General features: G+C 48.0%; 2 protein-coding genes across 4 annotated transcripts in view; both read right to left on the bottom strand.

Moving 5' to 3' along the window:
• SLC22A3 (solute carrier family 22 member 3) overlaps positions 1-15,612 on the bottom strand; it is a 96,537-nt gene extending 80,925 nt beyond the window's left edge. For 2 of the 3 annotated variants that reach the window (XM_084776823.1, XM_084776822.1), the window contains exon 1: positions 15,071-15,610. In XM_084776823.1, coding sequence (XP_084632949.1) covers positions 15,071-15,484 — 414 coding nt within the window. In that variant the 5' untranslated portion in view covers positions 15,485-15,610. Of the gene's footprint in view, positions 1-15,070 lie in introns of all 3 variants that reach the window. The other variant, XM_084776821.1, reaches the window with a different exon arrangement.
• LOC311594795 (V-type proton ATPase subunit S1-like) lies at positions 6,180-8,165 on the bottom strand. The gene has a single exon (XM_084776824.1). It carries the CDS (start codon positions 8,085-8,087, stop codon positions 6,687-6,689), a length of 1,401 nt encoding a protein of 466 aa, XP_084632950.1. The 5' UTR covers positions 8,088-8,165; the 3' UTR covers positions 6,180-6,686.
• Positions 15,613-17,538: the final 1,926 nt, after the last annotated feature.

The following is a 17,538-nucleotide window of genomic DNA, read 5'->3' as shown; positions in this document are numbered from 1 at the left end:
CAGCACATAAAAATGACGCTGAGCCTAGGAAGCCAGCACTTCCATTCCCCTGTTCCTTTCATGTGCCAGGTCACATCCCTCAAATGGAGCTCCCACAGACGACAGCTCTCTGCTGCAGACTTTGTGCGTGGTCTTGACCACCTGACAAGCGGTCACACCTCACAGATCCAAGGAGGAGAGAGACACACAGACTTACCGTGCGTCATTAAAAAGCTGCAGTGTCAGCTGAAACGGCTGCTGTCAATCTATGACATGACAGCCAGCCATTTCAGAGCTAACTTAGCTACAGTTATCACAAGGGTAAATCTGCTACTGGGTCCCTTTTTCTTTCACCCATGAATTTCCTCACAAGTATTTACTAAGTGCTGAGTTAAGCAGAGGGTTCAGAATGCCTGTCCCTTTTTGGTGAGGGAGGCAGCCTCAACATTCAGTGGGAAATATGAGGCAGAGAAAGGAACCCAGCCCTAGTCCCATGCACGGCAATTCGAAAGCCCATGCTAAGATAAAACCTGGAAAGACCTGGAAAGAGAGAAGAAAGGCATTTTGAGAACTAGAAAGGCCATATGCAAGGCCATGCGAGGGTAGGTGTGCCTCACTGGGTCCAGGCTTACAACCTAAAGAAGAGAGTGGAGCCCAAGAGAGGCAGTAAGTGTGTGGGCAGGATCACCCAGTGTCCCGTGTACCAGACAGGAGAGGACCAGAGGCATCCTCCCTGCTGTTGTATTAGAGCGCACAGCCTTAGATGCGCCTCTGATAGGAAGTGGACCAGAATGCAGCAGTCAGAGCTGGCTCATAGGGAGACCTATAACAGATAGTGGTTTAAGTTGGAAACTTTGCCTCTTGCAGCTAGGAGTATAGTTCAGATGCTGGAGTGCTTGTTCAGCATGCACAGAGCTGTGGGTTCACTCCACGGCATCCCATGGGCTAGATGGTGGTGTACTCTTGGAATCCCAGCACTGGGGGCAGAGGGCAGGGAAGGCAGCCTGGACTGCATAGAGTTTGAGAGCAGCCTGGCTATACCCGAGACCCTCCCTGCTTTGGAAAAAAAAATTACTCTAAGTTTGTCTCATCCATAGTCTCATATGTCCCTTTCAGGTTCATTGGTGGGGCAGACAGAGGTGGGGGGAGGGGCTTCTATGACTGCACACACTCAGGATCTTTTCCATCTAAGTAGCCCCTCAGCCCTTAGGGCTTCAAGCTTCAGTGCTGCCAAGGAATAGGGGTGGGGTACAAGGGCAAAGGTTATTTTGGCTCTGGGCCCTGCAGTGTCACTTGAGACCTCCCCAACATCACTGACCAGTACTTGGTCGCATCGCCCTCCAAACCAGCGTCTCTGGACGTTGGACCCAGCCGTGCATCCCAGAAGGAAAGAGGTCTGGAAACTACAATTCCAGGCTTGTACCTGGCTATCCCCTGTCTGTTCTTTTGCCTCAGGTTCCACTTGGCTCAAAGGCCTTACACAGTAACCCGAGGCGGTCTAGATACAACGGTAGCAATTCACACCAGACAACCAACCACTAGGGAAGGGCCAGTTACTTTTTATGTCATTGCAATCAAGTAACTGGAAGAAGCAACTCAAGGAAGGAAGCATTTGTTTTGGTTCACAGCCTGTCACCGCAGAGAGGGGGGTGGTAGAATTTGTGGCAGCCGAAGCACTCAGCTGCAGCTGTGGCCCCTTGTGTTGTGGTATCAGACAATAAGCTGAGGACACAGGCTACACATGACAGCAATTACCAACAACAGGTCTACTCTGCAAAGGCCTGCCTCCAATGACCTACTTCCCTCAGCTAGGCCCCACACCCTAAAGGCTCTACGTTTTACCAAATGGTGCTGCCAGCTGGGTGCCAGGCATTCAAATGCATGGGTCCTTAAGGAACACTTCACATTCAAACCTTACCATACACACTCCAGAGCTAAGAAGACATAGTGCCGTAGCTGCTGGGCTTGCTGCTGAAGTTGGTGGAGGTGGAGAGAGGAGCTGGGATGGAGGACCAGAGCCAACTGATCCTGAAAGATGAGTGCACTCCCCCCCACCCCCTCATTCCCCCCCCCCACACACTGTCTACTAAGATGTTTGCACAAAATGCTTTAACCCATTGGGATGATTAATACTGTCAACAGGCTCTACAGTCACCTAGGAGACAAACCCTTGGGCATGTCTATAAGGAATTCTCTAGATTTGAATTAATTCGGACCCATTCAGAACATAGGTAGCACCCTTCCATGAGCTAGTGGCCTGGGGTGGATAAAAAGGAAAAGGTGAGGTGGGTACCAGTGTTCTTCACTCCGGGCTTCCTGACTGCGCATGTGATGGGACCAGCTGCCTCCTGCTCCTGCCTCCGTGCTTTCTATGCCATGATAGTCTGTGGAGACAAACTGGCTACCCCCAAACTATGGATCGGGGTAAACCACTCTTCACTTCGGCTAGACATTTAATACAACAACAACAACAACAACAACAAAGCAGCCATAGATCGTGCAGATGCCACACCTCCATGATGTGCACATGACTGTGCCTTTGTCCAAAGCTCCTCTTCAAGCTTAACCAAGATTCTCAGAGTGTGGTCCAGTTATGCCTCACCCTCACCAGTCAGAGTCTTCTAATCTGTTATATATCTCTGGGGATTGGGGCGGGGGGGGGGCGGTAATAAACAAAGGCATTCATCAGATAAGACCCAGAACTAGGGACAGGGCATCTGCCCCAGAGTCTGCAGCATGAGTTGGGCAGATTCTCATCACACTTCTCATTAGGAAATGCTGAGTGTATCTCCCTGGGAGGTCCGTGGACCAGCTGCATGGGTCTAGGATGCTTGAAAAAAAAAAAAAAAAAAAGGAAGAATTCTAAACCCAGCCCCATCTTTGGATTCCAAACTCCAGGGGTGGGACCTAGGAATGCCTGGCTAGCCCTGTTCAGGGGCCCTCAAGTCAGGGGAAAGGATGATAAAGATGAGAGAATGTGAAAACCAAACACTCTTTCACTGGCATTTTCATCTTGGACTCCTCCTTAGCCTGCAAGGCTGAGATCAGGTCAACATATATTCTGCCCTGGCTCACCTGGGACCTACGCAGAGGAAGCACTCATCTCACTGTGGTCTCAGTGCAGCTCTTCCTGCCGGGCCTGGAGCTGGGTGGAGAAAGGATCTCGCTCATCCGTGTACCCCGCCCCCCATCAGCCTTGCCTAGTGCCTGGCGTGCACTGAATGTAAGTCATTGCAGTGGCACTGCTGTTGATGATGCAGAATGCCAGATGCCAGAGGAAGCAGGAGGGTTCTCAGGCACCCCACAATGAAGCCCCTGTGGCAAACACTTTCTTGGTTGTTCTGGGGCCCACAAATGTCACCAGATGGTGCATCTGTTTGGTTTCCCTGCCTAGATCACAAAGCAGACACTTCATGGGGTAGCCCCATTCACTGGGGTCCTGATTTTACTCCATTGGCGGGGGGAAATTATATATGTGTGTGTGTGTGTGTGTGTGTGTGTGTGTGTGTGTGTGTGTGTATACATATACATATATACTGCTAAAACACATTTGTCATTGGCTGAAAGGAACAGTTACTATGATGGACATATGCTAAAGTGTTTCAGGGAGTAAAAAAGAAAGCTCACGCTTCTAAGAGAGACAGACAGCAACCTCAGTCATCCTCAGCCAGACTGTCTGGAAGGGAGGCAGAGCTCAGGCCACTGCTATCTCCAAGCTTCCAAAGACATGAGAAGGAATGAAGCTCCCACGAAGACTACCAAGAACTGGGACTATACAGGCAATGATCTGCAAGCATGCGACAAGCTACAAGCAAAGAGAGTCAGAACACCAAGGACATTGGGTAGCCACCACACATGAAATAAAAGCAGTTATATGAAACGAATTAAAGAAACTGAAACAATAGAAAGAAAAAGGGAGGAGTGGCTACTAGCAAATGACCAGGCACTCTCTCAAATGCCACAAATACCATAGTTTAAAAATAAAGAACAGGTTCGGATAAAGAGCTCAGTGGGTGGGTTAAACAGAAGATTTGACACTGTTGACTGGAAAGCTAGTGATCCAGAATAGAACAATAAAACATAAACGGACAATTTGAGAGGAAAAAAAAAAATCAAGCCCAACTTACATCTAATTTATTCTCAGCACAAAAGGCTAAAGGATTGAGGGCCACACTGGAAAGAGAACGGTTGAGTGTCACTTAGAAGTGACTAGAGGGCCCAGAACAGAGAAAACATACATTCATTCAAGAAACACTTACTGAGTGCTTAATGCATGCCTGTTGTGGTTTTAGGGACTCTCCCTGAGAGAAGACAAGATTGCCCGCACCAAGGCCGTCAGAGTGGCAACAGGTTTCCCCAGAGCGAAATGGAAGCCGCGGGACAGGTCTGCACTCTTCAGAGTGGAGCTAGGATTAAGAAATGGCCTTTACTACAGAACACTGGATCCTCTTCTGGGCCCTCGAGGTCTGCAAAAGCAGGGTGGATGCCTGCCGCCCCCGCCCTCATTCTTTGGATCCAGGTCTTCTACTTTGATCCACTTACCTGCTTAAGTCTGCACACAGTCATGTTTGCCCTTCAGGGTGCTGTGTCTGCAGACACTAAACCAGGCTGGCTTAGAACTCACCGGAGTCTGCCTGCCTCTGCCTTCCAAGTGCTGGGATTAAAGGCGTGCACTGACACTGCCTGGCTATTTATTTATTTATTTATTTATTTATTTATTTATAATTCTTTTTATCTATGTTTAAAGAATTGGTTTTTGTTGTTGTTGTTGTTGTTTTACGCATATGAGTATTTTGCCTGCACATGCTTGTCTGGTTTCCCTCAAAGGCCAGAAGAGGGTGTGAATCGCTTGGAACCGGAGTTAGAAACAGTGGTAAGCCAGCACAAGGGTGCTGGGGGAACTGCTCTTAACCAATGAGCCATCTCTCCTAGTAGGGTTTTTTTTTTTCCTTTAATGCTTTTCATTGATGTTCTATATAAACAATCCTGGCACCTGCAAAAGTTTTTATTTCTTTCTTTCAAAACATTTTAACTTCTACATTTTATTATTTTTACTGTGCTGGCATCAGGCCTACAACTGCATATACTAGGATAAGCACTCTACCTGTGAGCCACACTCTAGTTCTCCTTTAAAAAATGTATTATGTTCATTTTGTACATGTTGCATGTACACTAGTTACGGCATATATGTGGGAGCTGGAGGCCCACCTGTGCAAGACCCCTCCCTCTCTCCCTCTCCCTCTCTCCCTCTCTCCCTCCCCCCCCCCTCTCTCTCTCTCTCTCTCTCTCTCTCTCTCTCTCTCTCTCTCTCTGTCTCTCCTCCCCCCACCATGTAAGCTCCAAAGATCAAACTCTGGTGACCAGGCTTGGTTGCAAGCACCTTTACAAAGTGAGCATTTTGTCTCCTTGCTCCTGCCCCTTGAAACAAGGCTGGTCTTGAAGTCACTACATAGTCCAGACCAGATGTCCAAAACCTATCTCAACTACTCAAGGCTGAAGGCACAAAGACAAGCTAAGGTATTTTAATGTCAGCATTTGGTGTCCTGTTCCAGAATACCAAAAAGGTAACCCAAAACCTCTCCTGCCCTAAATTGTAGTCACCTTGGGCTGCAGAAATCTCACAGTTCACCCCATGATCAGGTCACCCGAAGCAGGAGCAGCATCTCATAGGAACTAATTTGTCTCCTCAAACAATAAGGCCCCTGCAAGGCTTGTAGGACCAGACCTGAGGTGTGAGCAACCACAGTCTGGTGGAAACTGCTCGGCTATAACCTTGACCCTTGCCCAGATTCTTCTGTTTAGACTGAAAGTGCATGCCAGGACACTGACAACAAACAAAGATATTCTTTATCGTACCTGTTTCCCCATATCAATTAAACTCCTTTCCAGTGATTTTATCGTTACTTTTTTTCTTACATTTTATTAATTTCCTGGTTATCACGCAAAGTAGCAGGTCCCATTATGGCACTGCTATCCATGTGTGTCACTGTGTCACCCTTGCGTATGTTTGTTTTCCTCAGTGCAAGTGACTGGACCTGGCGTACTAGAACCCACTGAGCTGGACCTTTGACAGAAGGACAAAGAAAGACAGCTGATGACAGGAGACCACCTACCAATCTGGCTTTCAAGATTAATGATGGAATAAAGATTTATAAATATAAACAAAACCAAAGCACATTTTTAAAGAAGTGGTAGCGTGTCTTTATTAGGGAGAAAACAGTGCACCCACCCCCGACCACCACCACCACCACTTGACAGGCAAGCCTAGTGGGAACAACTGAAACCCAGGTAATGCTCATTCTTACCACATCACCCAAAACACTACGGCCAAGCTGGACAGACAGTTAAGTAGCCTTTCCACATCTCTCAAACTCAAGGAACCTCACGCTCATGGGTGTTGCTGGAAGCTCCATAAAGCATGGAGAGTGAGCACTTACTATACAAAAGCACTATAAACAGCAAAGGATACTTGCAGAGGGGCAAGAAGAAATGATGATGATTTGTCTAATTACCTATGAAGAATGCACGTTGTTGGTAGAGCTGGGGGGATTGGCTCCAGGGAAGTCCCTCAGCAGGTTAAAGAGGAAGCAAGACGGGCTGAGGGCAGTATAGGGTTAATACAAACCCTTCCAGCCACTGTGCCACAAGACGGAAACTTGACAACCTGCACACACAGCAACACTCCCTAAAGCCCTCTCCAGCACAGGTCACACTATCTTGGTCAAAGTGATGATGGGGCCCTTGTGGTCATCAAAGCGGTCCATGGTCTTTAGGCTGAGTATCATGTGGAGGCCGTAGGTGAGTACGAAAAGAATGAAGGAGGTGGTGAGCAGCCCCATCCAGATGCCCGGAGAGAAGAAGCCAGCGCAGTCGCTCGCGTAGGAGAACTGTCTGCCAGTCACATTGAAGGCCTGGATCTGGAAGTGATGAAGAGTCACCTGCCAGAGAGAGGGCGCGTTGGTCACAAGGAGACTGCCTCTCTTGCTCAGACTGCTGACGTACTCACAGTGGAAAGAGTAGATGCTGGGTCCCGTGACTTGGGAAGCACTGAAATGGACAACAGAATCACTGCTGTGGATCTCAAGTTGCTCCATGGCAAACCAGTCTCGGGCAGACACTGGGTAGAAGCGACTAACTAAAATGAACTTGAATGTCACTGCTCCACCGAAGAGTGAGTCATAGGTCAGTGCAAGCGAGGCAGAGGAGTCGTTCCAGGAGGAGCCGGTCAAGTTAAGATTCTCCACACCAAAGGTGAGGGAAGTCAAGTCTTTCCATTGGTCTTTGTATGCTACAAAGAAGCTTTGTGCCCAGAACAGGATCCTTGGGGCACTGTCACTGTAACTCACGGGAGGATGGACCGTAGTTGACGCTTCGTGAGTCTGAAGCAGCTGGCGACCTAGACCCCCAGCCATCATGGCTTCATCACGCGTCACTCTAGAAGGGCGGACTGCGGTAAGAGCTGCCGTGTAAGGTACGTCTTTAGACTTGAGTGTACCCAGGACCTGTCCGATGACCTCATCATTGCCTGTGAGGACCTCCCTGGGTGCCATGAGACCGGAGCTGGCTGTGTAGGGCAGGCGGATGAGCAGCAGGGCAGGGAGGCTGGCGTTGAGCTCCAACTCCTTTAGGGTAGCTAGATCCACATGCAGGGGACTGGCCCCAAGCTTCTCCTGCAGGTAGGTGGCCAGGGTGCTGATGGCGTACCAGGCCACGGCAGGAAGCACCAGCGAGGAGGGGGCCAAGTCCAGGGCATTCTCCAAGTTAGAGAAGGCGCTGTCCTGACTATTTCCAAACACGCCACCGTATGCCGTGAAATCCTCAATGCTCAGCTGGTCCTGCAGGAACAGCAGTACATTTCGGGGGCCCAGCTCCAAGGCACGGTCTACGTAGGCAGAAAGCTGCATGTCGCTGGTGATATGGCCTTCGTGTGTGTCGGCCACAGGAGCCCACAGGCCCCGGCCACTCGACCACAGTACCAGTGGCACCTGCTGCTCCGCGGCCGCCCCCGCCGCCACGGTCACCACCACCAGCCACAGAGGCAGCCACAGGACTGAGGCCTGTCGAGTGCCCATCTGCTTCCGCATCCGTGATACCACGGTTGCCGCCATCGTAGCCTCAGGCTTCAGCGTCTGTGCCTAGGCCGCTGCAGATCAGATGACCTTCGCCTCCGCCCGAGCCCCGCCCCCATCGGCCTGGGGGGAGGGACTCTTCTCCCATATTTGCCTATGATTGGGCCAAGAGCGTGGCACTCATGACCTCGCCTTCTCATTGGTTGGCTGTACCTGTTGTGTCTCCAAAACACATTACCTACAAATATACAATAAAGGCGCGGTTCTCAAACTTTCTAGTGCTGTGGCCCTTCAATACAATCCTCATGCTGTGGTGACCGCCAACAATTAAATTGTTTCAGTTATACTTCATAACTGTAATTGTTGCTGTTTTTATGAATTGTAATGTAAATATCTGATATGCAGGATATGAGATATTTGACTCTCGTCCCCCTCCCTCTCTCTCCCCCTCCCCCCACAAGAAACGGCTGTTCAACCCCAAAGGGGTCACGACCCACATGTTGAGAACCATTGCACTAAAGAAGCTTTTGGAAGATTTATTTGCCAATCCTATAAATGCCAATGCTATAAATATAGAGTGGATCTGAACCAAGGTATACACAAGCTACATAAAAACCATGAATTAATAATAAAATGATAGACGTAGGATAGACACGGGGAGCAGTGGCTGAATTAAGTATTCTAAGTTTCTTAGATTGTCTAAGAGAAAGAAGGTCAGGGGTCTGGGTAGATGGCTCAAGAGGTTCAGAGCACTTGCTTCTCTTGCAAAGGACCAAGGTTTGGTCCCAATCCCCCCATATGGCAACTTGCAACTGCCTATAACTGCAGTTCCAAGGGAATATAATATCCTGCAATGGCCTTGTGGCTATCTGCATACACATGGCACTCAAAATCTCACACAGGTACACACCCATACACATAAGTAATCTTTTTTAAGGGGGGGGGGGGAGTCCCCTGCATTAAATTTAGGCTCTGTTAAATAAGCTTGGGGAAATTTCCAGGGATGATCACTAAATGAACTAAATTTCCAACAGTTAAAAGAAGGAATAAAACAGAATAAGAAAAGCAAGTCTAACTTATTTTCTTTCCCAGAAGAAAAAAACACAGAAAGGCCAAGATTAAGAAAAATGAAAAAATAAAGGTCTAGCGAGCCCAAATCTACAACACATTTAAAGAGATCAGGTGCCACACTACTTAAGGAGTGCTAAGGCTTGGACCTTCAGTGCTCCCTCACCAGCCCAGGGTTCTGTTGGGGCACAGTGGAACCTTTATGAGGGGGAGCCTAGTACAAGGAACACCCTTAAAGGCAACATTAGGACACCTGCCCACACTGCTTCATGTGCCATGCACAGGGGGAAGTTTTGTGTGCCATGCACAGACTTCACCATGATGACCTGTGTCATCATAGACCAGGTGGTCAAGTGGCTAACTCATTGACACTGAAGCACACTCGATAAAAGCAAAATTATCTTATGTATATTTTATGAGCCCCACAAAACTATTGGAACATGGGAACTTTGAAAATTAAGATAACAAAAAGTAATTATAGGTAAATATTAACCAAAGGAAAGCTGAGCTTACTATATTAATAGCAGATAATATTAAGACAATTAGGGTCAGGTCCTTTTTTTAAAGATTATTTATTACTGCATATACTCTGCCTGCACATACGCCTGCAGGCCAGAAGAGGGCATCAGATCACATTATAGATGGTTGAGAGTCACCATGTGGTTGCTGGGAATTGAACTCAGGACCTCTGGAAGAACAGATAGTGAGTGTTCTTAACCTCTGAGCCATCTCTCTAGGTCAGGCAGGTCTTATACTATACTATTAAATATAATTTTAAAACTATAAGAAATTTTGTAAAGACAGGGTTTCTCTGTGTAGCCTTGGCTATCCTGGGACTCACTCTGTAGACTAGGCTGGCCTCAAACTCACAAAGATCTGCCTGCCTCCTATAAGGAATTCTCAAACTTTAAATTCACATGTACCCATATTCAGTATAATTATATCTTGTATAAAAATCTTAAATCTAGAAACTGAAAAATTCTGCAAAATAATACATTTTTATAATTATTGATTACCAGCCTATGAAAATTTGTCTCAAACGTAGGATGTGTTGACACTACAACTGGCTAGCTTCAGCTAGTGAACGTCTGTAAAGCCCAGCAACTTACAGCTAAATACCAAACATTCTTTCAAAGCACAAAAGGAACATTTACAACACTTGACTCTGAAAGGTCTACAAAGCAAAGTTAATAAAAGTTTAAAGGGAAAAAAAGGGGGTTAGTCTTACACAAACCTGCAAATCACATTCTCTGACCATACCACAATGAAAAAGAATACAAAAAAAAATTTTTTAAAGAGCCAGCTTAAATTAGTTTAATAATAAGCCTCTAAAAATAAAGTATGAGTCAAAGAAGGAATAACAATGAGAATTCTGCATACTAAGGATGGCATAACAGTTAACGTACACATTTCAGCAGGGCAGATTTGGGGGCTAGTGCAGAAGTTCTGCTAATCTTCCTGCCTCAGCCTCTCTGAATACAGAGGTCACAGCATGTCACCACACCCAGCAAGCATGGCCATCTTATTATTTTATAATAATTACTTGCACTTGTGTTCTTATGCCAGGACATTGAACAGCTTAATTAATGGTCTAAGGCCTCCGAGGCCAGCGGGATGGCTCAGTGTGTATAAGCACTTGCCGCCAAGCCTGCGTTCCAGGCCCATGACCCACATATTAGAAAAGGAGAAGTGATACACACATACAAAATAAATACACATTATTTTAAAAAGAGTAATTCTTCTAGTAGGGCATTGTAAGCATATAGTGCAATTTATTTTGTTTCAAGATGGAGCTTTGCTGTTTTGCCTTAAACTTGCCTTAAACACTTGGGCTCAAGTGACTCTTCTAGGTCAGACCCTAAAGTAGGTGGTTACAGGTGTATACTAACACACCTGGCTTACTGTAGGTAGGTTACAGGTGTGTAGTAACACACCTGAATTATTGTAGGTGGGTTACAGGTGTGTAGTAACACACATGGCTTACTGTAGGTAGGTTACAGGTATATAGTAACAAACCTGGATTATTGTAGGTGGGTTACAGGTGTATACTAACACACCTGGCTTACTGTAGGTGGGTTACAGGTGTATACTAACACACCTGGCTTACTCTTGTGTGTGTGTGTGTGTGTATGTTTTTAAGCAAGCAGACATCTCCTTGCTGATAAAATTCCATTCCTTAGAACTCCCACAGAACACTTACTCCTCTCCTGTGTGACTTGTCATTACTCAGTAAATGGTGAGTGACAGCTGAATTGAACTCTTGTCAAGGTGGCTCTATTGCCACACACAACCTTGAACCTGCTCCACAGGTACGAGTGAGGCAAGAAAAAGATTTCTTTTTATTGATGCTCAGATTCAATGAGGCATACCATATTTTATGGTCATCTTTTGTTCTATATTTAGATGCAGCTCAGACAACAATAAACATCTATATTTGCTCACAGACTAAATCATGGCACCACTTGAAAAACTATACACTAAAAGATTTGTTGAAGTGCAGCCAAGGGAGTCCATAGAAGCAAATTCATAGCTGTAAATATTTACTCTTTTTTTTTTTTTAGGGTAGAAAAATTGAGCTGAGGATTCAACTTACACTGAGAAAAATGCACCAACACATAGTAAAAAGGAAAAGAGATGAAGTAGAAAACAAATGATGTAATAATTGGGTATATAAAGAAATACTATAATAGGTACTCTGATGATAAGTTAATTCTGCAAGAAAGAGGAAAGGCACAAATGACTTTACACAGCCAAAAATATAGTGATGCATTCTTTCTAGACATTTTAAATGTATATTTTGGCTGCATGTATGCCTGTATACTACATGCATGTCTGGTGCCCATGGAGGTGAGGAGGGGTTTGGATCCCCTGGTACTGGTTACAGATTGTTATAAGCAGCTGTCTGATGCTGGAAATTGACCATGCTCTGGACGAGCAGCCAGTGCTCTTAACCACTGAGTCATCTCTCTAGGCCTAGTATTTCTTTCTAAAGTATCTGTTGCAAATTAGAGACGTTGCCTAGGCCAGAATTGTGGCTTGGCTAAGTCCCTTCTCCAGCACGTACAATAGCTCAGGAACATGCTTAACAGGCCACTGGAGAGAGCAGCATTAGGCTGGGACTATGGGTGGATCCCCCTACTGAGTTGGCCTGCATCTGAGGACAATAAACAGCACAGGGATGAAAAGCAGCACCTGAAGGAAAAGAAGGAAACCCGGGAACAAAGCGGCCAGCACTCTCTTCCACAGATCGCCCACGCTCCTCCAACTGGCCTTTTTATTTTAGAAGAAAAGTGATGGAAGAGCGACTGTTTGTGTGCGCGCGAAAGCACCTGAAGCAGAGAGGTGGTCTTTTGATCCTTTCCGATGCTAGCAAGCAAAATCCCTCCATCAGTCTTAAAAGTCCCTTCCCTGGACAGTTAGCTGAAGCATCCAACCCATAAGGGCTCTGACTCGGTGTCTACAATCCATCAGGTTTGGTTCTGCCCAACATCTAGCAAGCAGATGAGGTTAAGACTCAGACAGAAAAGTCTACACTGAAGAAGTTCAGCACAGGTAGAAAATGCCCTAGAGTGGACGTGGCTTGGAACAGCCCTACAACTGACAGTCAGTCCCTCCTCACATAGGGCCTTGGAATGAAGGTAGGACAGGGGTGGATGAGCTCTAAGCAACAGGTTTACAATGTTCACATCAGGACAAAAAGGACCCACTGCACCAAATGACGTCACAGCTTCCCCAGCAGCCAGCCTGGCTGCTTGTTCTGAAGGCCACCAAATGAATCAAAAGGCATATTAACCCCATAGTGACAGAGAACTAAGGTTGACACGGCCACCCCAAGGACAATATAGAACCCCGGGAGGGTCGCTAACATCACCAGCCTCAGCTTTTCCCTCTATGACGCTAGAACAATCGTATCTCTCCCAGTTTGGTCCAAAGACCAAGTGTCCCGTGCAGCCTGCCCACTTCCCCCTTCTCCCAGCAGGTGGCCTTTACACATCTTAAAACTTCAGGTCTCTGAAAATACACTCACTTCATGATATTAGCTGAAGCTACAACTACAGTGTTGATCGTTACGTTAATAGTATTTAAAATAACAGCCATGAATTTGTTCATATTCAGAATCAAAGACGACAGCACATAGAACCCTGAGGTTCTGGGAGATTCTGAATTACTTTGGGGGGAGGCGGGGCTTCCAGAAAAGATAGGGCGGATTCCTCCTGAGAATCAACGCATGGCAGATGAGCCACAAGAAATTAAAACTATCTGGGATTTGAAAAGGAAATCTTTCCAGTAGGTCTCAAAACCTCCTCGGCAGCTCTAAGGAAGGCATCCTAAATAACATTTTAGTTTGCCCCGAAGGAAGTTTGGTCGCTGTTCTGTGCACACTGAGCATGCACAGAATGAGAAAGCAAGGCCTGAAGAAGGTAAGTGATAGACTGGAGGCACACAGCTCCCTAGAGACCATGACAGGACGATCTCCTGACTTCCTGCCTTTCTGCACGGTGCTAACCACTCCGACAATGCTCTGTTGAGTCCAGAACCTCAGCACATCCCTAAAGCACCTGTCAGTATCCGCTCCACAGGTTCTTATGACCCTCTCCTTAGAGACCCAAGGATCACAGTCACTCACGTCAACCTTTCTAGAGTGGTGTGCATTTTGTTTTTTTGTTTTTTAAGGCTTTTAAATATAATGTCTGTATGCACACAAGCAAGCGTGCACACTGCGGGAGGATACATGTATATTCTGATGTGTTTGTGCACATGTGTGCATGTGTGTATGTGCAAGTCAGGGCACGGCTTCTTGTTTTCTGAGACAGGGTCTCTGGAAGTGAGTAGGATGCCACAACCCATGTATGGCCTTACAAGAAAGAACGGCTTCACGGAGCTGTATCCCAACTTGAGCCATGATCACCAAGGGAAGGAAAACTACAGAAGAAGCGTTTCCTGCCTCCTGGTACCACAGTTTCCTTGTTATTTAAACAAGTGTTTTGGACAAGAACTAAGTTAGAAACAAACAAACAAAAAAGTTTCTTTCTCCATTTACCTGAGTACGCTTCATCATCGTATATAGATTGAGTTGAGCTATGACTGTAGGCAAAATTCAGAAGACCCGTTCCTCTGTGGACCAGGTGCCTCCGAAGCAGTTTGTACCCACAGCCTCACAACTCACAGCGCTGGAGGATGCAGAATCAGACATGACTTGGGGTCTGACTGAAGAAGATCCTGCCCCCACAAAGTGGATCGCCCCCTCCTCGGGCTCCAGCAGCCACCACAATAAATGGGGAGAGATGCCCAATCCTACTGCCTGCCTGTAATTTACTAGCAGGAAAAAAAAAAATCAACTCTTGTCCAATATCCCAGCCTTCCTGACTTCTCTTAAATTGCTGCTCTTTGTCCTCAAAGCAGTTTTATCAAAATTATTGCCCGGAAGAGCCTTGACCTTTGTCCCCTACATTTCAGGTAACCATTTTGGACACTGGGGGTGGAGGGGGGGTTGGGGAGGGAGGTTACACTGTCTTCGAGTCTTTAAAGTAGATTCCCCCTCTCCTGTGCTCCCTGGAGATAAACCAATCCAAACGTGCTAACACAATTCAACCCAGCCCGAAAGCAGAGGGGTCCCCAGCCAAGAGGGGACCCATAATCTCCAATAGCTCTGCCAACACATCTCAAAGACACAGTAGAGGCAGGTGTGTGGGAAGCTTCTCCAAGTTGGCTCCTAGGAAAGTTTTCCTTTTTACCTGAAGCCAGATCATTTCTTAGCCCACTCCTTAAGGCATGTACATAAACAAAGGCTTTCCCAGGTATTTGCAACGCAGAACTTGCAAGCACGGATTAGAACCTAGGGGTCACCAAAGGTGGTGGGGTCTCCAAATAGCGAAGACTCCAAGGATCTAGTCTGGAGGCCACCTTTTTACACTTGCTGTGTGGCAGGAGATGGTGCATAGTGCCAGGCTTACCTGGCTGATGATGGTTGAGTGGGTCTCCACATAGCGCCAGTCTCCGCTGCAGGGCACCAGGGGCGCAGAGCGATTCGGGAAGGCAGCAAGTGGGTCGCAGCTGAGCTCGGCGCTGGTATTGGTGGCTTCCAGCAGGTAGCGGTGACAGTGGCCTTGGCCGCGGCGCTCAACTAGGGAGCTGAGCTCCGGCGTGGTGAGGTTCCACTCCTCCTCGGGGCTCCAGGCGCAGCGCTCGGCCAGCGCGGTGGCTCGCGGCCCACGACACCAATAGTAATCGGGCTGGCTGCCCAGAAAGACCACGCCGACAAAGAGGAAGGCGAAGGTGACACCCGTCAGGCACAGCAGCAGGAACACGCGCCGCTGGAAGCGCCCGAACTCGCCCGCCTTCCTCAGCGCCTGGTCGAACGTGGGCATGGTGCGCCCCGCCACCTCGCGTCCCGTCGCCTGCCGCCCGGCCTGCAAGTGACCCGAGGGCGCCGCCGCCCGCAGCTCTGCACCCGCCGCACCCGCCTCGCTAGCTCTTTCGCCCTGGCAGCCGGCCCCGGGCCGCTCTTCCTGCTCCAAGCTCCGGGCCTCCTGCCCGTGTGCTTACCGCCCCCCCACCCCACCCCCCCCGCCCGCGCGCTCCTCGGGATGGGGTGGGTTCGCGGTGGTACCACCGTGCGCCAAAGCCAGGGACCTGTAGCCTGCCCTAAATGGATACCCCGGGTCGGAGTTCCCGGAGTTCCAAGATCACACAGCCTCTACATACTCCAGGAATAGCTTGCAGTGCTCTTAGGCTACTGGAGCAGAAGCGGCTGTGCTCCCAAACTGACGGTCAGCCAGCTCGAGGAACAAGGCTTTTTCACACCTGCCCTTGCCTCATCACATGCTCAGAACCCTGGGTGGGACGTTGATGACATAGCAGAGATTGACCAACTATTCCAAAGGGACAGGGACAGGCCACCGAGCCTAAGAGATATGCTTGGTCCCAAAGTTCAAGAGGTCAAGTACCACTTCAAGGCAAAGTCCTTTGCATACATTCATATCCTGAATCTCTGGGAAACCGTAGTGCTTAGCTGGTTTGAAGCCATCATCTTAGAGTCTTCACTGCCCTTCAAAGATCTTGCAGAGCCTATAGGATGCACAGCAAGTGTGGTCCTCGCCCCATGGCCAAACCCAGCCGGTTACCAGTCAGCTCCCAGGTTGCAAGTACTGACCACGGTACAACTGTGATAGAGCATTCTACACTCAGATTCTAATCTCTCCAGCCAGCTTTTCTCCCAGTCCCCACCTCATGCCATCAGCCAGCCATTAGCTAACTTTCTCAAGGGACCCAAGGAGTGAGGGTTTAGTTCCCTTCCCCACAGCAAGAACGCCAGAGTCAGGCTGCCCTTGCTCCAAGCCACTCCATGCCCTTACTGTTTGTGACACTGAAAATTTTTAATTGGCCAGCCCCAGTTTTCCCGTCTTTTAAATGAGTCTAATAACATACCCGTTTCATAGGGTCCCCGTGAAGACTGGGTGGACTAGCATGAGGAAAGAACCACGTATTATTTCGTGTGGTAATCATTACCTCAGCTGTTGGTTACTGCTACTAAGCAAGCATCAGCCATGGGTGGGCTCAAGAACAGCTGAAATCACACAGCATAAAAAGCACCTGCTCCCAACACTCACCTTCTACTCCACAGTCACTTCTGTGTTTGTATATCTCACCCCCCCCACACACACACACTGGTCTGATCTGTACCTGTCTGCTGGACCCCCATGCTCCCCTCTACCCTCTGCAGCCCACTTCCTCTTCCTGAGCCTTTGGTACCAGCACATTCCGCCTCCTGCCCCAAACTCAGGATCTCAGCATCTCTCACTCCTCAGTCTTTAACTCAAATGTCACCCGCAAGGAGATGCTCACCCGCTTGTCCCACACAGGCACACCCCCAGCTCCCTTTGCCTGTCCTCAAGGCCCTCACATCAGTTCATCAGTCCCTGTATGTGTTTATTAAGTCTTCTTCCAGTTTCACTCACTCACTTGTTGCCTCAACGCTGTTGCTCCCCTACATCTCAGGTTTCATGCTGGGAGAAAAGTGTGTCCTGGACCTTCACGTCTGCACAACAGTAGTGCACAGTAGGTGCTTAGCAGATGCTTGTATGATAAATGCAGGCTGCTTGTCATACTCCACCACTCTTTTTTTATTAAATACATTTTATTAATTTATTCATATTATACCTCAATTGTTATCCCATCCCTTGTATCCTCCCATTCCTCCCTCCCTCCCATTTTCTTCTTACTCCCCTCCCCTATGACTGTGACTGAGGGGGACCTCTTCCCCCTGTATATGCTCATAGGGTATCAAGTCTCTTCTTGATAGCCTGCTATCCTTCCTCTGAGTGCCACCAAGCCTCCCCATCCAAGGGACTGGTCAAATATGGGGCACCAGCTGAAAGTCAGACCCCTCTCTCCACTCAACTGTGAAGAATGTCCTGTCCAT

Source organism: Acomys minous, assembly GCF_964271855.1.
Source record: "Acomys minous genome assembly, chromosome: 3".
Lineage (NCBI taxonomy): Eukaryota > Metazoa > Chordata > Mammalia > Rodentia > Muridae > Acomys > Acomys minous.
The sequence above is the reverse complement of the archived record's forward strand: the minus strand, read 5'-3'. Positions and strand labels throughout refer to the sequence as shown.

Bases quoted from the DNA above. Each gene is read 5' to 3' on its own strand.
- LOC311594795 (XM_084776824.1), bottom strand. From the start codon at position 8,087: ATGGCGGCAACCGTGGTATCACGGATGCGGAAGCAGATGGGCACTCGA.